The sequence below is a fragment of the Gekko japonicus genome, unplaced genomic scaffold (assembly GCF_001447785.1).
Source record: "Gekko japonicus isolate JY-2015 unplaced genomic scaffold, Gekko_japonicus_V1.1 scaffold3976, whole genome shotgun sequence".
NCBI classification, from domain to species: domain Eukaryota; kingdom Metazoa; phylum Chordata; class Lepidosauria; order Squamata; family Gekkonidae; genus Gekko; species Gekko japonicus.
The window spans coordinates 56105-77337 of record NW_015164318.1 but is presented as its reverse complement, the minus strand read 5'-3'; the positions used below and the strand labels follow the sequence as shown (position 1 = coordinate 77337).

General features: G+C 46.7%; 1 protein-coding gene across 1 annotated transcript in view; it reads left to right on the top strand.

Annotated features, from left to right (window-relative positions):
- LOC107108406 (thyroglobulin-like) overlaps positions 1-21233 on the top strand; it is a gene marked incomplete at its 5' end in the record, with an annotated part of 96810 nt that overhangs the window by 32065 nt on the left and 43512 nt on the right. Inside the window, 4 exons of the mRNA XM_015408836.1 lie at positions 4849-5046; positions 13723-13860; positions 17537-17713; positions 19286-19397. Coding sequence (XP_015264322.1) covers positions 4849-5046; positions 13723-13860; positions 17537-17713; positions 19286-19397 — 625 coding nt within the window. The remainder of the gene's footprint in view (positions 1-4848; positions 5047-13722; positions 13861-17536; positions 17714-19285; positions 19398-21233) is intronic.

The following is a 21233-nucleotide window of genomic DNA, read 5'->3' as shown; positions in this document are numbered from 1 at the left end:
CAAAAATAGCCCTGCATCTACCCTATGTTGAGTTCGGGATTATGTGGATAGGACTCCAGTATCATCTATCTAGTTTTTATAGAGGGTCTGAATTCCTGCTCACTATCTTTAACTGTTTAATTGTTTTCTGGTTTTAATGTTTTTAATGTCTTAGAGTAATTGTGTCAATTTATTTTTATTGGTATATGTCTTGATGTTACCCGCCCTAAGCCTATTCGGGGAGGGTGGGATGTAAATTTTAAAAATAAATAAAAAATACTCTGATGTCAGAGGGAGACATTTTTGAATGAACGTTAGTTACAACAAATAAAGCTGACCGACTCGCCTAACTCTACCTGGGAAGCTTATTTGAGGTCTGAGCCAAGGACGTCTTGGTTTCCATCTTGTTGTTTTAGCTACCCCAGTTTATGTTGGGAACAGATTTCTATTAGCTAGGCAGCTGATAAGACCAGGACATCTGTGTGCGTAAGTAAAAGGTAAAGGTTTCCCTTGCTCAAAAGCCAGTCGAATCCAACTCTAGGGGGTGGTGCTCATCTCCATTTCCAAGCCGAAGAGCCAGCACTGTCCGAAGACTTCTCCGTGGTGATGTGGCCGGCATGACTAAATGTCAAGGTGCACGGAACGCTGTTACCTTCCCACCGAAGCGGCACCTTTTTATCTGCTTGCAATTTCTTGCTTTTGAACTGCTAGGTTGGCAGGAGCTGGGGCCAGAGACGGGAGCTCACTCCGTCACGCGGCACTTGGGTCTCGAACTTAACCTCTGAGCCACCGTAAGACAATGCTAACTCTACTTTTGACCAGCCAAAGGCAAAAGGAAGCCAGTGCACTTGCTACAATAATACTCTTCTGGTTACTACATCCTTCCACCTGTCTTCAACTCAAGGCCAACTAAATTTGATCCACTTGAAACTAGAAGATGTTTTGTTTTTTAGTGCTCAGTAATGACACCATGGCTTCTGTTACAACACACTAAGTCCGCTGAATGCCCTTGTCTTTTCAGAGTGCGAGAAGGATGAGTCATGTGGGTTTGCTGCATTGTCCGGTGCAGGGACAGGAACACGGTGTGAGCTGTACAGTGCTGCTGAGAGCAATTACAATTGTTCTGCTTTCGGAATGGTAACCAAACACTGTTGCTTCATGTTGATAGGCCTGGGGAGTGAAGTCTGGGTGGATACCTATCACTTTTTGGCCTTTTGAAAAGTTGGCAGTTGTGCCATTGGCTTATATTGGGGATGGCCAACTGGCAGAGAGTCAGTTTGGTATGGTGGTTAGGAGCGCGGACTCTAATCTGGGAGAACTGGGTTTGATTCCCCACTCCTCCACATGCGTGGAAGGGCCTCGCCCCATTGCCAAGGCCGGGCGTGGAGACCTTGGGTCAGTCACAAGTTCTCTCAGAGCTGTTCTCTCAAGGGCAGGAGAGCTCTCTCAGCCCCACCCGCCTCACAGGGTGTCTGTTGTGGGGAGAGGAAGGGAAAGGAGTTTGTAAGCCGCTCTGAGACTCATTCGGGTAGTGAAGGGTGGGGTATAAATCCAATCTCCTCCTCCTCCTCTTCTTCTTCTTGGTGGTGGTGGTCCTCACAGTAATTATCTGGCCTGCAGGTGGCTCTACTAAATACAAATCAAAGTTGTCCAGACAGGGGCCATCTGTCTTGATGGCCCCTTCTAGCCTGCAGACAGTATTACGGGGGTGTTTTTGATCCCAGTAAGACTTGCCAACCTCTAGGTGGGGCCTGGAGATCTCCTGGAATTCCAACTCATCCATAGATGACAGAGCAAGATGGGTAGCGCTGTGTTAGTCTGTCTGTAGCAGCAGCACAGAGCACGAGTCCAGCAGCAGCTTAAAAGATGAACAAAATTTGTGGCCGGGGAGGAGCTTTCATGAGTCACGGCTCGCTCGTTCAGATACAGCTAGAATATGAGTCCGCCTGTCCTTCTATCTTGGAGAGGGGAGTGACTTCAGATGCCGAAGGACAATAGCAGGCGAATGACAGCAGCAGGCGTGACTGGATTAGGTGTGATAAGCAGAGGGGTAGTAGGCATTGGTAATGAAACAGGAGAACATGGTCGGGGGGTGGATTGTATGGCATTCTACCTTCTGCTAAGGTTCCTCCCCTTCTCAAACCCCACCCTCCACACGGTCCACTCCCAAATGTCCAGGAATTTCTCAGCGTGGAGCTGGCAGCTCTTTTATTGTAGAGCCTGCATACGTATACGCCGCTACGCCATACTGGCTCTCTCAATATGACTGTTGCTGAATACCCCACGGCTTCAGTGTCCGTCATAAATATTATGGACAGAAGCCCTGAACTGGATGGCCCAGGCTAGCCCGATCTCGTCAGCTCTCGGAAGCAAAGCAGGGTCAGCCGTGGCTAGTACTTGGGTGGGCGACTTCCAAGGAATACCAGGGTCATGATGCAGAAGCAGGCAATGGCAAAACCGCTTCTGAAACGTCTTTTGCCTCCAAAACAAGGGTAGCTCGCCACCTAGTGGTCCATAATAACGCTAGAAGAGCTAGAACGTCTGGCTGCCTGACAATCTTCGGATCTCCTGGCTACACTACACACAAGGCCATACGATAGTAATAATTGTTACTATGAATCGATTGACCAAACCCTCCTCCTGGTCAATTAAGAAATGGAAATTCAATAGGTGATTTTTAATTGTCTGACATGAATTAAAATGGTGCGTGCATAACCTGGAGATATGTTTGTTGATCTTAGGCTGAAGGTGCCTTTGAGAACTCTGCCACCACTAGGATCGCTCGTCTTAGCTGCCTGATTAAAATAAGAAGCCGGGATCCAGACACACTGAGGGTCTACCTGAAAAAAGGTATGTTCTCAATGGCTTCAGGACAGAACAGACATTGCAGACCTCTGTCAGTTTGTGAAAGCCACAGTTCAGATCAGGGCAATGTAGGAAGAGGAGATGTAATCCTTCAATACCCATGTGGTTTTACTATTTGAAACTAGGCTTCATATATGTTTATTAATGTTTTAAAGAGAAAAAAACGTTTTTAAAAGGCACATCTTTATCCTTTAAAACTGCTCATAACTAGTTATTTACAAATGCCTGCCAGTTCAGCTAATTTCCTGTTTACCAGTCACTGCTAGGAAGCAGACTGTTCAGTGAGCTGTTCACATGACTCCAAACAAATTTGGATGTGTCTGCCTGCATAGTTATGACTGTTTTTCACACAGTTAGACTTTGTTACCACAAACTCTACCTCTGTTTTGTAAAATGACAACTAATTAGTTTTAGAGTTGACTTGCTACTTAGATATCACTGTATCCCTTTGGTGTCTACCCATGAAGCTGACTAATCTTGCAGTCAGTTCTTGCGGTTGCTTCTCAGATGCTGTGCAGATACAAAAGCAGCAATGCAATCTAGCTAGCATCGCCCACTTCAAAGATGCATCCAACTAAATAGGTACAGAAAGGGGGCAAATGGAAAGCAATTTTGTGCTGTACACGAGATGATTTAATGATCCAACCATGAACCTGGGAGATATTGCCTCTCCTCTGATAAATGAGATGATTTAATACTGTGTGCAATTCTGGTCACCACACCTTAAAAAGGATATTATAGCTTTGGAAAAAGTGCAGAAAAGGGCAACTCGAATGATAAAAGGGTTGGAACACTTTCCCTATGAGGAAAGGTTAAGGTGCTTAGGGCTCTTTAGCTTGGAGAAACGACGACTGAGGGGTGACATGATTGAGGTTTATAAGATTATGCATGGGAAAGAGCAGGTAGAGAAAGAGGTACTTTTCTCCCTTTCTCACAATACAAGAACTCGTGGGCACTCCATGAAATTGCTGAGCGGTCGGGTTAGAACGGATAAAAGGAAGTACTTCTTCACCCAAAGAGTGATTAACACTTGGAATTCACTGCCACAGGAAGTGGTGGCAGCTACAAGCATGGACGGCTTCAAAAGGGAATTAGATAAGCATATGGAGCAGAGGTCCATCAGTGGCTATTAGCCACAAGGATCCCTGATGTTCTTATGTTCTTAATTGCTGAAGTGGGTAAACGGAGCTGCAAGATGTGAGAACCAAGTGTCTACTGTGCCAGGGCAAAGCTGCTCTGCTCAATACTGTAGTTGAGATTTATTTCGTCAGAGAATGTGGAGGCAGTCTCATCAGGAGCTCCCCTGGAATGGGACTGGGGGCTTCTCAGCAAGGCATGTTTGCCCCATGATCATGTCCACAGAGTAGTTTGCACCATGCGTACTAATAACACTGTCAGGACATAATCAAACGGAGCTGCAAGATGCGAGAACCAAGTGTCTACTGTGCCAGGGCAAAGCTGCTCTGCTCAGTACTGTAGTTGAGATAAATTTCGTCAGGGAATGTGGAGGCAATCTCATCAGGAGCTCCCCTGGAATGGGACCGGGGGTGTCTGAGCAAGGTATGTTTGCCCCACGATCATGTCCACAGAGTAGTTTGCAGCATGCGTGCTAATAACACTGTCAGGACATAATCCAGAGAGCATTGATATTTTTCTTTAATATGTAATAGCCGTTTCCCAACACGGGCACGTGTTTTTCTGTGTCTTTCTCAAAAGTGTTGCTGTGCAGATCGAGAAAGGCTCACGTCACGTTTGCTGTAAATGACATCCATGGGAGAAAGTAATCAGTATGATGTGTGGGGCACAGATAAGAGGAGAGAGACCCTGTCCTCACCCCAGACGCTAGGTTCTCCAGACACAACCTTTTACTTGCCCGATGTTGCGCATCCAGGTTAAAGGTCAATCCCTCCCTGAAGAGGCAACCTGGCAATTGTCTGTGTGTCACCCGTCCGTCACCTTTTGCTGGGCTCCTTCTGGAAGGCGATTTCCCTCTCTTCTTCCCAGGGCAAGAATTCACAACAGCTGGAGCCAAGACCTTCGAGCGGACTGATTTCCAGGATGTTGTGTCTGGCGTGTACAGGAATCTGGTTCTCCCAGCAGCCGCGACATCTTTGACCGATGTTCATCTCTTCTGCCGCCAAGGCTGCAGCCAAGACCCTTGCTGTGACGGCTTTATCCTGAGCCAGGTCCTGCTGGATGGAGGTAACAGTGCTCAGACTACAGATGTGGGAAGAGGAAGTTTATCCCCACCAGGGCTTTTTTTGTAGAAAAAGCCCAGCAGGAACTCATTAGCATAATAGGCCGCACCCAACAGCAGAAACTCATTAGCATATTAAGCCATATCCCTGATAGCACATCTCATTAACGTATTAGGCCACACCCCATGCCTTCCCTTGGCTTGCTTGGGCGCCCCGTGGCTGGGAAGGCACAGGGAGGCATTTAAATGCCTCCCGAATCCTTCCAGGGTTCCCACTGGGCCGCCCGTCTCTGAGTCACCGGGGGGTCGCTCCCCAGACCTTCCCTCTGTAGCCACACACGCAGAGGTTTTGGCTGTAGTGGCTGTGGCCAGCTCTGAGGCTAGCCGGAACTCCGTTCCTGTGCGTTCCTGCCCAAAAATAGCCTTCATTTCCACGTTTGTCCTGCTGGATGGGGACGTTGTTAAAGAAAAAGCATACAGCAGCAGATATGGAAAGAGCAAAAGTAGGGGCTGTGTCTCCCCCACAAACACTAGAAACTTTGAAGATATTATCCCATATTCCAGTGTTTTTTGTGTGTTTTTTTAAGCCCCCTGAAGGGGAATTTTTTATTTGCTTTTCTATAAAACTACAACAGAAAATGGGGAGGGAGAGTCTACAATCTATAGGAAAAAGTAAAAAGAACCTAACTAAAAACCCAAGAATGGAGGTTTTACAAAGCTTAAAACATAGTTGTTTCTCTTATACGGTTACTTTCAAACATGAAGAGTGCCCGCCAATCATCGCTTCTGCTGACAAAACCTGCTTATCTGACTGAACAGAGAGTAATTCCAAAGCTATAAGACACATAATCACATCCCTTAAGAAAAAAATAGCATCTCCACGCTTTACTCGCCCCCCCCCGCAAAATCATCCCGGCAAAATCTTTAAAATCAATGTTCCCTCAGCAAGAACATTACAACTCGTTTTTCTTCTTCTGTCTTCTATGTATCTTCTTTCTTCAATTTTCTTTTAGTTTTTATAAGTCCAGATCTGTCCATTCGTGATATAAACCAAGTTCTTTTTTTCCTGGGACATCTTCGCTTCCTTAAACATCTTAGATCAAAAGAATCTCTCCCTTGACTCCAATGGTGCTGCTATAGCGCTCACCTCAGAAAGTCCAAGGAAGATCATGTGGTGAAAAAGGGTGGGGGAAGAAGCAGCACTGTTTGAAATGACCATAACGCTTCAGAGACGGCTTATTAACAGAAGGAAATTCACCATATGAAATCCCCGTCCCTGTATCGCTTTACTTGAAATGGAATAACAACGAATTCGTTGAAACAACGAATAACATCCAGTTTAGAATGGTAATGTGAAAAGTGCCAGTGTCTTTGTGCTCAGAGACAGCCAAGGATGGTCTGGTGTTCTGTAGAATGCCCTTCTTCAACCTGATTAGGACATTGTCAGCCATTTCTTACAGGTTTACGTGTCCCATTATCCAGTCATACAAGTTGACCTGTGTGAGCTTGCTGGAAACAAGAAATGTGTTTGAAAACTATAATTCAAAAAATATGGAGTGTGTTTTTGAGCAATTGCCTTTAGAAGCATTTAGCTCATTCGAAAATAACATATTTCATAGGAGGGTTTTATTCAGTACCCAAATTTCCAATTTTTCTGTTGGAAAAAAGTGAAAAAAGGTTCCAGACCGGGGGGGGGACCGACCCCCCCTTTCCTGGATGTTTTGTTTGTTTGTTCTCCCCCCCCCCCCCCCCCCCAGCCTTCACAACTCTACTCCATAGCGATGCTCTGGGAGTTTCCTCATGTCACTATGGTCTTTACCACACTGCTTAGGGGAAATTCCTAGAGTGTCCCCTGGAAGTGATGTCACATCCTTTTGGAATTCCAACTTTCCCAGGCACCCTTTCAAAAATCTCCAGAGCTGTATTCTGTATCCTGCTACTCTGCGGAGAAAAATTTGAAACCTTTCTCCAACCTGAGGAGACTTCCACCAGAGGAAGAGCCAGTGAAGTCTGAAGAGGGCTCGTTAGATGGAAGGAAGGCCTCAATCCAGAGTGACCAGAGTAGTTGGATGGAGTTGGATGGAGGCCTCTCGGTGCATGAGCAAATAAAAAAAAACAACCACCACCAGATAATTGTAATTAGAGTTGCCAACCTCCAGGTGGGGGCTGGAGATTTCCCAGAAGCATAACTGATTTCCGGAGGAGGACTCTATGGCATTATTCCCCTGCTGAGGCATTATACCTACCAGTTTGGTGTAGTGGCTAGGAGCACGGACTCTCAACTGGTCCCTGCCTCTTCTCAAAGCAGCAGAAAGGGCCGTGGGAGAAGTTGTGAAGTCTCTTCCGCTGAAACTCCCTCGTTCATCTCTTCTGTGTTAAAGGAAGCCTAGGGCTGCCATCGGCTGAGTGGGTGTGTGATGGAGGCACTGAGAGGGCTCGAATGGGGTTCTCTGGAGATGGCTGTACCACAGAGGCTTCTGGCTTAAGGGGCTCTGTACAAAATGTACCACGTGGATTCAGTACAGCAGGAGGTCCCAACATGGTGTCACTTTGGTGTAGTTAGGAACGCAGACTCTGATCTGGGAGAACCGGGTTTGATTCCCCACTCCTCCACGTGCAGCTGTCGGTGTGGCCTTGGGTCAGTTGCAAGTTCTTTCAGAGCTGTTCTCTCAAGCGCCGTCCTCGAAAGAGCTCTCTCAGCCCCGCCTACCTCACAGGGTGTCTGTTGCAGGGAGGGGAAGGAGATTGTAAGCTGCTCTGAGGCTCCTTCGAGTCGTGGAGGGCGGGGTATAAATCCAACCTCCTCCACCTCTTCTTCTTTTTCTTCCCTACCCAAATCCCATCCTCCCCAGGCTCCACCTCCAAAAGCTACAGGAATCTCACAATATGAAGTTGGTCAGCCTAACAGTATTGCTTTCCTCAACTTTATCCAGGTAGTATCGTGTGTGGTCTTATGAGCTACCCAGATGTATTCATCTGCAACACTAACAACTGGGATGGAACCACAACGCGTGGGAAAGAAGACCAGTGTCAAAGAGAGAAGTATGCTGAAGGAAGGAAGCAGTACACGTTCCAGCTGGGAGGTCAGGTGCTCACAGGAGGTAAGTGGGCTCCTTTCCTGGTGTACGGATGCTCCCCAGTGTTCCCTCTAAGCTGAGTTAGTCTGAGCCGGCTCACAGTTCTCTAGCCCCCGGCTCACACGTTTTTGTCTTCGCTCAGGAAGGAGGGCTCCAGAGCAGACTAATTTACGCAGCACAGAAAACACCGTGTTGAAATAATAAACACAATATTCACATGCACTTATAGCTAAATATATTTGTTTTATATACACAACATCAACTCTAGTGTATTGTAAACACTTTCAAATGACAACATCACATTTCAAACACTTTCAGACTAAGTTATATAACATGAAGAGTCCAACTGTCTTCTTCCTGATGGAGGATAAATACCAATGTACAGTTATTTGCACCGAACAATGCAGCAAACTAAGCAGAATCAGCACAGTGAGAAATACAAGCCGCCTGCTAGCTTTACCTGATGGATCATCACTTGGGAAATGTACAATAGGTTCATTGAAAATAGAGGCAGAGGTGGCTTCCAAATTTATATCTGATCTCGAAAAGCTCAGTGGCAGAGCATCTGATTGACATGTAGAAGGTCCCAGATTCCATCCCCAGTATCTCCAGCAAAAAATCTGGTAGAAGGTGATGTGAAAGACCTCTGCCTGAGACCCTGGAGAGCAGCTGCCAGTCTGAGTAGACAATACGGACTGTGGTGGACCAACGGTCTGATTCAGTATAAGGCAGCTTCATGTGTTCAATTAAGTTAGGCCAGATTGTGTTTTAACGATCTTCTATGGAACAGTAAGGAGCTGCGGTGGCTCAAGTGGTTAAGACGCTGAACTGCAGGCTGTGGAAGATCAGTAGTTCAGCAGTTCAAGACCCGAGTTGCCGCATGACGGAGTGAGCTCTCGTCTCTAGTTCCAGCTCCTGCCAACCTAGCAGTTCGAAAGCAAGAAATTGCAAGTAGATAAATAGGTACCACTTCGGTGGGAAGGGAACAGCGTTCCGTGCGCCTTGGTGTTTAGTCATACCGGCCACATGACCACGGAAACGTCTTCGGACAGCGCTGGCTCTTCGGCTTTGAAACGGAGATGAGCACCGCAACCCTAGAGTCGGATTCGACTGGCTTTCGAGCAAGGGAACCTTTACCTTTACCTTTACTATGGAACAGTAACGTTTGCAAAATTTTCTTCCTTGTTTTGAAATAATTAAAAATAATGATATAAATGATGGGTAATGGGTGGTGTGAACCAGGGCCACACTCCATAGAAATGGAAATTGTATCCTTTGGCTCATTCAAGTGGGCCTCTAAGCCTCAGTTTGTAATTTTGTGAATGAGCTGTGAGAGCACGCCTCTTCCTCCCCTCTCCCATGTCACTTCCTGTTTGGTTCTAACCACACTCAGCTGTGACATCTCAAGCGGCAAACCACTGTTAGCACCACCGGTCCGTACTAGAATCAGAAACCGTGCCTTCACGTGGAATTCTGATCAGTCGTGGGAGGCCACGGTCTAATTATAGTTTCCTGATTCATATTATTACCAGCTAACTGTGATTAGCATTAAACAGGAAACTGAAAAGGAAGCCACATGTAAGAGGGGTGATTCATTTCTGATCTTCAAAACCATGGTTTGGAGGGGGTCTCAAAGACTGGGACTTTGTGTTTTTAATGTTGCACTCATTTCTGTCAAGAGATTGATTATTCCCCCCCCCCCAAACACACACACTTCCAATTTTCATTTCTAATGAGACAATATTAATCCTTAGCAGTAAAAACAGTTGGAAATCGGAGTTACTATGCTGACCACCTTCTTATATGAGGAAGTAAATTATATTTCCTTTCTTTGTCAGCTTCTGAGGTCAGAGAAGAAAAGGATAATCCTTTCGTCAGTTTTCAGCGTGTTTATCTATGGAGAGGTGAGATTGTTGTTGTTTTTTTAAATGTCCCTTTTGGAAGGAAGATTGCATAGCATCGTTCTATACCAGCACAACTCAGTCCTTGGTGGAAACAATCCTCAAGTCACAGCCAACTCATGGCGACACCTGTAGGATTTTCAAGGCAAGAGACGTTCAGAGGTGGTTTGCCATGGCCTGCCTCTGGACTTCCTTGGTGGTCTCCCATCCAAGTACTAACCAGGGTTGACCCTTCTTAGCTTCCTAGATCTGATGAGACTGGGCTAGCCTGGGCCATCCCATAGGATGTACCATTGCCTGCCTCTGCGTTGCTACCTTGGACTTCCTTGGTGGTCTCCCATCCAAGTACTAACCAGGGTTGACCCTTCTTAGCTTCCTAGATCTGATGAGATCAGGCTAGCCTTGGCCATCCCATAGTGTGTACCATTGCCGGCCTCTGCGTTGCTACCTTGGACTTCCTTGGTGGTCTCCCATCCAAGTACTAACCAGGGTTGACCCTTCTTAGCTTCCTAGATCTGATGAGGTCAGGCTAGCCTGGGCCATCCCATAGGGTGTACCATTGCCTGCCTCTGCGTTGCTACCTTGGACTTCCTTGGTGGTCTCCCATCCAAGTACTAACCAGGGTTGACCCTTCTTAGCTTCCTAGATCTGATGAGATCAGGCTAGCCTGGGCCATCCCATAGGGTGTACCATTGCCTGCCTCTGTGTCAAATGCAGCCCCGCGGCTTCGGGTGTGAAATTGACCAATAGTATCGGTGCAAACGGCAGCACAACATCGAGGCAGCTCTAGTGTGAAATTAGCCTATGAAATTCTATGGGTGCATTCAGACGGCTCTTTAGATCTGCGCGAGGCACGGGTGCCTCATGGATTTAAATGTAATGTCTAGACTTCAACATCTGGGAAATGTCCGTCTTCTGTGAGAATCCCGTTTTGCCGCGCTTAGGAGCCATACTAAAAAGATACTACTTTAAATCTAGAGTTTTCATTTCCAACGGGCCACTCACGGACCTTCCCCTGTCTGATCGTTCCAGCATGCAATTAAAAATGGTGCCCGTTTGGGATGGTCTGACGTCAGGCCATCCCTAACGGGCGCCATTTTTAAAAAATCTTGATTCTGCGCATGAGCGAATAACCAAGGACGCAATATCATGCCTATGCGCATGCACAAACTTTTGTTTTTTTTTAAAAAGCCACCGTGCGTGTGCCTCATTCAGTGGACGCCATCTAGTCAATCCACACTGGAAGCAGCGCGCAGTAAGGCGATTCCCCCAGGGGATGTCTGGTCGTGCGAGGATGGATTTAAAAGATCGGGATCAAATTTGAGCCGGCATAATGGTGGGATTAGCTGTCCGTCTGAACGCACCCAATGATTTCTAAGAATCCAGTAGCACCTTAAAGACTAACCTAATATGTGGCAGGATATGAGCTTTTGTGAGTCACTGAACACTTCTTCACTCTATTTTCCGATATATAGAACAGATAGATTTCCATTCTAGCTGTATCTGAAGAAGTGTATGGTGTCTCATAGAATCATAGACTCATAGAGTTGGAAGGGGCCATACAGATTATCTAGTCCAACCCCCTGCCCAATGCAGGACCAGCCTAAAGCATCTCTGACAAATATTCGTCCAGCCTCTTCTTCGTCCAGACTCACGAAAGCTCATACCTGTCAGCTAGCTGCCATGCTTTCTTTGTTTTCTTTCGTCCCTGACCTTGGCGCATGTGCACATGCTTGCTTTGCTTAGCTACTGTGGGTAACATAAGGGAGGGGCTCTTTTGCCCATGCGAATTGGCTCAGCCAGACAGCACTATCAGTGTAACCTTGAATAGAAGGGAGGGCTTGAATTCCACTATTGGTGTGAATATTTCTGCTCTCAAGGGGGTGGGGAGAGTCCATTTATGATGTAATGTCCCGCCGGGAGAATTCCCACACCTGCGCTTGGATTTCATTTGCTTAGCCAGATGAGGCATCAGAGTATATGTATTGAATCCCTTGCACTAATCGTTATTTCTGACAATGTAACTGTACTACTTGGCAACAGAACAGTATTCCAATAAAGCATAACTTTTCCTGAAGAGTGTGTTTTGACCTGCGTGCTGTTGACCCTGACAATACCTTCCCACATATTTTGTTTGTCTTTAAGGTGGTGCTGGACTCTCGCTCTTTTCACTGATCAGTTTTTCAGTGGTGAGGGGGATATGGGGAGGTGAAATAATCCAGCTTCCCAAGCACTCCATCAGTACTATCACTGATTGGCTGTCACCACATGTGTGCAGTCTGAACAACTGGATTAGATGTCAGACTGTGTGTGCAACAACCTTCATCTAGCATAGGATTCCTGTGCAGAAGCTTGGTTTTGTGTGTATGTAGCCCCTGGGTGGACTGGTGCATTTGCGTTCTCGGGGGAAATGGCACCAGGCGCGTGTCCGAAATTTTGTTCTTCTTGCGTTCTAGATTCTGATATGGTCACTCGAATGAGATCCGGGGTGTGTGATGCTGCTGTTGCCCCAGCACAGAGAGAGCCAGGATTGACAGGTACTGGTATACCAAGAGAGAGCTGTTGTTGCACACAATGGGCAACGCAAGTAAAATTGAACCAACAAAAATGCTATAAAGCACAGGATACAATAAATGTACTCGACAAAGTTATTTTGCAATGAACAGGGGATAAATACAAGTTACAAGAGACACCACCTACTAACTACCAGAACAATCTGCTGGGAATATTTCTTGTGCAAACCTGTATTAAGAAGCAAGGAACATGGAAAGGGATCTGGGTGTTCTGGTTGATCACAAGCTAAACATGAGCCTGCAGTGCGATGTGACTTAGAAGGAAGTTAACACAATCTTAGGATGCATTAACAGAAGCATTGTGTCCAGATCACGGGAGGTGGTAGTTCCACTCTGTTCTGCTAGGGTCAGGCCTCACCTGGAGTACTGTGTTCAGTTTTGGGCACCACATTTTAGGAAGGATGTTGACAAGCTTGAGCGTGTCCAGAAGAGGGCAACCAGGATAGTGAGAGGGTTGGAATCCAAGTCTTACGAGGAAAGGCCGAAAGAGAAGGGTCTGTTTAGCCTGGGAAAGAGAAGGCTTAGAGGGGACATGATTGCAGTCTTCAAATATCTGAAGGGCTGTCACATAGAAGATGGAGCAGATCTATTCTCTCTTGCTCCGGATTGCAAGACTAGATCTAATGGGTGGAAATTACAAGGGAGTCGATACCGGCTAAATATCAGGAGAAACTTCCTAACTGTAAGAGTGGCTGAGCAGTGGAACAGTCTGCCTCAGGAGATGGTGGATGCTCCTTCGCTGGACATTTTCAAGCGGAGGCTGGACGACCATCTTTCGGGTATGTTGTAGGGCTATCTTTCGGCCGTGCTCCTGCAGAGTGCAGGGGGGTTGGACTAGATGACCTGCAATGTCCCTTCCAGCTCTAACATTCTATGATTCTGTGGAAAAGTCTCACAATACCATTGTGTGAATTTCGCTTCTTGAGTACTTAGGAGCTTTATTTTTATTGTTTTGTTTTGGTGGGAAAAGTTCTGTTCTGGGTTCCTTCAGTATAAGGAACGGGTGGGGTGGGGTGGGGGGCTTCTTTGTTTCCACTGCCCCCTGCAGAGAACTCTTTCTTTAGAGCTTTCCACATGAGTTACACTTTCTCTCTCTGGTTCCTTCTGGCTGTCCAATTGGTATCGATCAGAGTCCACACTGGAACTCTTTTCCTTGATGGAAAGCAGCCAGATCCAGCTCGACCAACGCCGTTCCCTTCCATCCCAAGAGTACCGGATCTTCAAGCACACGTACTCAGCAGAAGAGGCCCGCCTCTGGTGTCTCACACGTAAGAGAACTTATCCGTTGTCTGGATGCTCATGGACAGACGCCGCCGCTACTAGTTAGAAGTTTTGGACGTTTAGAATTTCTGTAACAGTCTGCTAGAATCCTGAGAGAGAGAGAAGCTGATCTCTAGAGATCTGATCTTGAGAGCCAAAACAACATTTCGTTCCTTATCCGATACCAGGCAAAACTAGATAGTGAATGTACAGGTCTTAGCCCACCCATGCCAGTCCAGGAATGTGAGGGAACCCTGTACTTTTCAGTACATTAAACAACAAACCATGAGATGGTCTATACCCCCTCATGTTTTCAGAATAATATGCCACCAGAACCTCTTTTCACTAGTCCCTGCCTTTCCTAAGGGAGAGATTCCAAACCCTTAGTTGGCATCTGGGACAAAACACATTAGCAACTCAATATAGAGATGCACACTCTTACCAAAGTAGCATGTGTGGGGAGCGTCAGGCTACAAGATCTAGGCTTGGAATGCAAGTTACAACATCAGAGACCCATTAGAAATAAGAATAATTTTTATTCAGTACAGAGCATAGGAAAACAGACTATATAAGAGATTACTGAAAACAAGAAAAACCTATGGCTCTGTGCCTTAACTACACATTAAAGATATTCATATTTACCAGTGAAGTGTCCAGATTCCAAGAGTGTCCAAAGTATACAGTCCAATTAGACACCAAGGGATTTTGAAGAGAAATCCCATCCTTGCACCCATGTGCTCCAGTTCACAAAGCAGCTCTTTGTTTTCCAAGAAACAGCATTTCCAGGTGCAATAAACAGACAATGACAAGAAGGGAGAACTAAGAGCAGAGCACTCCCTCTCATAGAAATCAATCAATTATACTCCAATTCCATTCATGATCAGCTGTGGCCATCAGCCAATCATGAGCGGACAGGGGATGTGCCCAATTGTTGGTTGTCATAGCTGCGTGTGGGGATAGGCTAGAAGTTTGGAGACCACGCCTGCAGTCACATGACCCAAACTCCAGCTTCTCCACTGCCTACGTGACTTGTTGCATGTGGGCCAGAGGCAGGAGCCATCAGGTCTGGCTCTTCCACTTAGAGGTGTGAAAGAATGTGTGGTTATATGGCATGGCTATTGAGGTAGTTCAGGCCATTTGGTCTGCCCTGGACCATTTGACCTGCAACAGGAAACAGAGACAGCATGGTATCAAAAGACATCACAGGAGAAGGCATGTGGATATAGAAGCAGAAAGCAAATTTTCTATACAGGGAATTTCACCCCTCCCCCTGCCATGTGATTGAGCACTAATGAGAATATCAGGATACTCTCAAACACATCCAGATTCATTTAATGCGAGGGATGCCAACTCCAAGTTGGGAAATCCTTGGAGATTTGGGTGTGGGGCCTATGGAGGGTGGAGGTTGGGGAGGGGAGGGACCTCAACGGGGTATAATGCCCTAGAGCCCACCCTCCAAAGCAGCCCTTTTCTCCAGGCGAACTGATCTCTGTTGTCTGGGGATCAGTTGTAATTCCGGGTGGCTGGCAACCAGTTTGCTGTAGTGCTTAGGAGCACAGACTCTAATCTGGGAGAACTGGTTTTGATTCCCCTCTCCTTCACATGCAGCTGCTGTTTGATCTTGGGTCAGTAACAAGTTCTTTCAGAGCTGTTCTCTCAAGGAGTTTGAAAGCTGCTCTGAGACTCCTTTGGGTAGTGAAGGGTGGGGTATAAATCCAATCTCCTCCTCCTCCTCCTCCTCCTCTTCTTCAGCAGTTCTCTCAGAGCTCTCTCAGCCCCATCTACCTCACCGGGTGTCTGTTGTGGGGAGAGGAAGGGAAGGAGATTGTAAGCTGCTCTGAGGCTTCGAGTGAAGGGCTGGGTGTAAATCCCATCTCCTCCTCCTCTTCTTCCTCTCAATCTCTTATCAAAAAGTGAGGTTTAGCATTGGCGTTGGAAATGGTGGAGCAAAGTGCTGTCAAGTCTTATGGTGATTTGGTTGGGTTTGCAAGTCAAGAGATGTTCAGCAGTAGTTTGCCATTGCCTGCCTCTGATAAGTTACAACAAACAAGACCACGGTGTAATGTAACCAACAAAACAATAAATCACCGTGTATGAATACACAATATAAGCAGATATTTATATATAATGCTTTTAGAATTCAATAGTCAGCAAGATTTCAACTATAACATCTTAAATGCGATCTTAGGCTTGGCAGTACATGTGAAACATTACAGTATAGTCTCAGACAAACAACGGATTTCTAGTATAAGTCCGTTTACGAATCCTTCTTCAGGTTTGTCGTCTGTATTCTTATCTTCAATAGAATAGAGTGCTGCAAGCATTATTTCACAATGTAAATTCTTATACATTTTTTTATACGTTATCGCGTTTAATCTGGTGACTGGGGAGCTCCTATCATGCTCTCATGTGACAGAGTCTACAATGTGATATTTGGCTCAGCTTCCCTCAGAGATGGTCTCCCGTCCAAGTATTGTCATCTGGAGATCAGTTGTAATTCCCAGTTGGCCTTGCTTTGCTTCTGAGATCCAGCAAGATCAGGCCAGTCTGAACCATCCAGGTCAGGGCTGGTGATGGGAATAGTCAGTGCTGAAGACGGAGAAATTTGACTTTTGAGTTTCAAAAAACTACTTTCTTTTGTGGGGAGCAAATCCGTATATTGCGGACAGTGGCAATGATTCGCAAGAGGAAACTTTGGAAGGAGTGTGTTTTATCTGAATTAGGCTAGTTTGCAAACACTTCTGAGATCCAGCAAGATCAAGCCAGTCTGAACCATCCAGGTCAGGGCTGGTGACGGGAATAGTCAGTGCTGAAGATGGAGAAATTTGACTTTTGAGTTTCAGAAAACTACTTTCCTTTGTGGGTAGCAAATCCGTATATTGCGGACAGCGGCAATGATTCGCAAGAGGAAACTTTGGAAGGAGTGTGTTTTATCTGAATTAGGCTACTTCGCAATAATATATGTGGCAGGAAGGTAGAGGAGGCGTGGGGAATGTGGGAATGCATTCCGGGTGAAAATGTCCGGATTTCTATGGCTCTTGTCCTTCCCAGGTTGTGCAGAAGATGAATTCTGTCATCTGGTGGACATTCCCAATGTCACAAGCCAAACGTACTTCACTTGCACCCTCTATCCTGTGGCCCTGGTCTGTGAGAACATTGTCAACAGCATCCCCGAGAACTGCAGCACTGTGTTACCTCAGAAGCCAAACATTTTATTTCAGAAAAAAGGTGAGTTTAGGCTGTATCTTTCAGTCACATCATGGCCATACCATAGCAAGAGCGAATCGACGTCTCTGCTTTTAAAAGGAGAGGTGTCACCGTAGTTCCATGAATCAGTCCCATGGGTTGCTGAGAGCGGCAAGATAGAGAGAGGGAAATGTTGGCTTCAACCTTCAAATGTCTGAACCATCCAGGTCAGGGCTGGTGACGGGAATAGTCAGTGCTGAAGATGGAGAAATTTGACTTTTGAGTTTCAGAAAACTACTTTCCTTTGTGGGTAGCAAATCCGTATATTGCGGACAGCGGCAATGATTCGCAAGAGGAAACTTTGGAAGGAGTGTGTTTTATCTGAATTAGGCTACTTCGCAATAATATATGTGGCAGGAAGGTAGAGGAGGCGTGGGGAATGTGGGAATGCATTCCGGGTGAAAATGTCCGGATTTCTATGGCTCTTGTCCTTCCCAGGTTGTGCAGAAGATGAATTCTGTCATCTGGTGGACATTCCCAATGTCACAAGCCAAACGTACTTCACTTGCACCCTCTATCCTGTGGCCCAGGTCTGTGAGAACATTGTCAACAGCATCCCGGAGAACTGCAGCACTGTGTTACCTCAGAAGCCAAACATTTTATTTCAGAAAAAAGGTGAGTTTAGGCTGTATCTTTCAGTCACATCATGGTCATACCATAGCAAGAGTCAGGGCTATTTTTGGGCAGGAACGCACAGGAACGGAGTTCCGGATGGCTCCCGAGTTGGCCACGCCCAGCAGGAACTCATTAGCATAATAAGCCACACCCAACAGCTACATAAGGGGTGTGTGGCCTAACATGCAAAGGAGTTCCTGCTACCAAAAAAGCCCTGGTGGACAACAACCAAGGTAAACAGAATAAGAAGCAAAAGGTGGGTGTGGTGTGGCTGGATGACCACACTTCTGGTAACACGGGGGTGTGGCCTAATAGGCTAATGAGCTGTGCTGTCAGGGGTGTGGCCAAACATGCTAATACGTTTCTACTGTTGGGTGTGGCCCGTTATGCTAATGAGTTCCTGTTGGGCTTTTTCTACCAAAAGAGCCCTGGCAAGAGTGAATCGACGTCTCTGCTTTTAAAATGAGAGGTGTCACCGTAGTTCCATCAATCAGTCCCACGGGTTGCTGAGAGGGGCAAGATAGACAGAGGGAAATGTTGGCTTCAACCTTCAAAATGTCCTTCAACCTTCACAGAATAATCTTCATTTTTTTTTTTTTGTCATCGTCGATAGTAAGAAAAGGGATCTAGGGAATCTAGTGGCCTGTGGGTCAGATCACATGCACATGTGATCCTTAAACTTTTAATGCTGTCTTAACCGCTAAGATATCTGATATCCGCTAGAGTTTACATGGTCCTCAGGCTCTGTGGCCCTAGTTAGGGAATATTTGTGTGATTAGCACCACTTGTAAGCCGCTCAGAGACCCCCTGAGAAAGGGGGTTCGAGCGGGATATAAAGTCTAAAGTTAAATAAATAAATAAATAAATATGTGAATCTGCCTTGTATTGTTACATTTAATTGGAGATGCTGGGGATTGAACTTGGAACCTTTCTTCTTATCTTACTGTTCTTTTGGCTCAAAGCTCTTGAACAGATCAAGATCCAGCCCTTTTACAGGCAGTTTGGTGTAGTGGTTAAGTGTGCCGTCTCTAATCTGGGAGAACCGGGTTTGATTCCCCACTCCTCCACTTGCACCTGGCTGGATAACCTTGGGCAAGCCATAACTCTGGCACAACTGTTCTTGAAAAAGAGCAGTTTCTGTCAGAGCTCTCTCAGCCCCGCCTACCTCACAGGGTGTCTGTGGTGGGGAGGGGAAGGGAAAGGAGTTTGTAAGCCACTCTGAGACACCTTTGGGTAGTGAAGGGCGGGGTATAAATCCAATCTCTCTCTCTCTCTCAATCACCGCTGCCAAATATTTAGCGACTGCTAAGGCAGTTTCCGATCCTCACCTGTACAAGGAAAAATTGGATGATTTTTTTGAGATGGCGAATTCACATGACCTATTATGCGGGAGGAAATGCTGCGTAAGCTCCGCCCACAAGCCCCAAGATTCTCTTCTGGGACGATGTCGGGTGCAAGAAATGGCCGCACTGCACCCGACATGTCCCTTGAATGCGTGCTGAAAGAGATTTCCAAGGAACCGGGGCAAGCCTGGATTTAATAGCTCACCATCTTTCTTCTTTGCTTTTGCAGTCTCTCTGGAAGGGAGCGTAAAGAACTTTTACACTCGTTTACCTTTCCGTAAAGTTTCGGGGATCTCCGTGAGAAACAAGATGGATGTGTCTGGGAAAGCTGTCGGAGATGGGTCAGTGTCCTTTCTGTTCTGTTCTGCGAGTGTGGGTCTTTATCTTTGATCTGAGCAACTTCAGGGATCTTCCTTGCCGAAGAGGTATACTCAAGCCACGGGGCTGGCCGAGGCCTTCACGTCACACCTCGCGTACACTACACCACTTCTGTGCTACCCAGTAAACTCCGCCCCCCCAAAAAACATCTGTATTCCATTATCCAGGATAACAAGGTTTGAGTCCAGTGGCACCTTTAAGACCGACAAAGTTTTATTCAAAGTATAGGCTTACCGCGGCGCCTCAACGTTGGCGCGGCTTTTAAAAGCCGCGCCTTCAAGCGCCTTTTCCCCTGCCGTGTGGCAGGGGCCTTCGACTCTCAAAAGCTGAAGGAATCACACGAGACAGCTCTCTTGAGGGTAGAGAAATCTGTCTGCCTTTCAACAGGAAAACAGATATTTTAGGGAGGACGTCTTAAGGATGCTTACATAGTACAATAATTAACGAGCTACGTTTCTTTAACATGCCCACAGGTACAGGATTGTGCAAAGGTCAGGACTCTGGCTACTGATCAATCCAGATGTTTACAGAGTCTGGAAATATGGGTTAAAATCAGGATAGGTGTGCCTGATCGCTGACCCCTTCCCACACGCACACTTCTTCAGATACAATGGAATAAAATCTCCTCAAGCCCTATTTACAGGAAAAGAGAGGGTGGGGGGGCAGCCGTTCGAAAGGACCACTCAGAGTCAAGATGCATAAGTAGAGCTGGAATCGTTAGCCCTTACAGTTATGTGCCAATTTGCTGCCATTAGTTGTGGTAGATTTTCCGGGCTGTACGGCCGTGTGGTCTTGGCATTGCGGGACCTGACGTTTCGCCAGCAGCTGCGACTGGCACCCTCAGAGGTATAACACAGAAAGATGACCCAGAGAGTACTCCATCTTTCTGTGTTATACCTCTGAGGATGCCAGTCACAGCTGCTGGCGAAACGACAGGGACTACAGTGCCAAGACTACACGGTCGTACAGCCCGGAAAAATCTACAACAACTAATGAACTCCGGCCGTGAAAGCCTTCGGCAACATATTCCGGCCATTGATCTGGCCACCTGGTCCGATTTCAAAAGCTCATACTTTGAACAAAACGTTGTTGGTCTTAAAGGTGCCACTGGACTCAGACTTTGTTCTGCTGCTTCAGAACAACACGGCTCTCCACCTGAATTATCCAGGAGAGTGTGCCAAGTCAGTAGGAACATGCAACGAGTACAAGCTACAAGAAGCTACTTTATACCGAGCTAAGACCAGTGGGCCATTTTATCCAATCCTTTGTTTGGCAGTAACTCTCCTGTCGCCCTGATCTGGATAGTCTAGGTTAGCCCGGTCTTGGAAGCTAAGCAGGGCCAGCCTTGGTTAGTACTTGGATGGGAGACCACCCAGAAAGTCCAGGGTTGCTACGCAGAGGCAGGCAAGGGATTTTCAAGGCGAGAGACGAACAGCAGTGGTTTGCCATTGCCTGCCTCTGCGTAGCAACCCTGGACATTGAACTAGCAAGGGCAGACAGTGGGTGGCCCTTGATGAGCCCTATTCATTCTGTTCGAGCCTTGCTGTAACCATCTGCTCTACAGTTTGGTGTCGTGATTAAGTGCGCAGACACTAATCTGGGAGAACCGGGTTTGATTCCCCACTCCTCCACTTGCACCTGGCTGGATGCCCTTGGGCAGGCCGCAGTTCTGATAAGAGCTGTTCTTGAAAAAGGGCTTCCGGTCTGGCTAAGATGGAGGACTGAAGCGTTTCGCGATCGTGCGAAGCGAGCGACGGCCACTTTCGACAGTTTGGGCAATACACAGCCCAACGCATCAC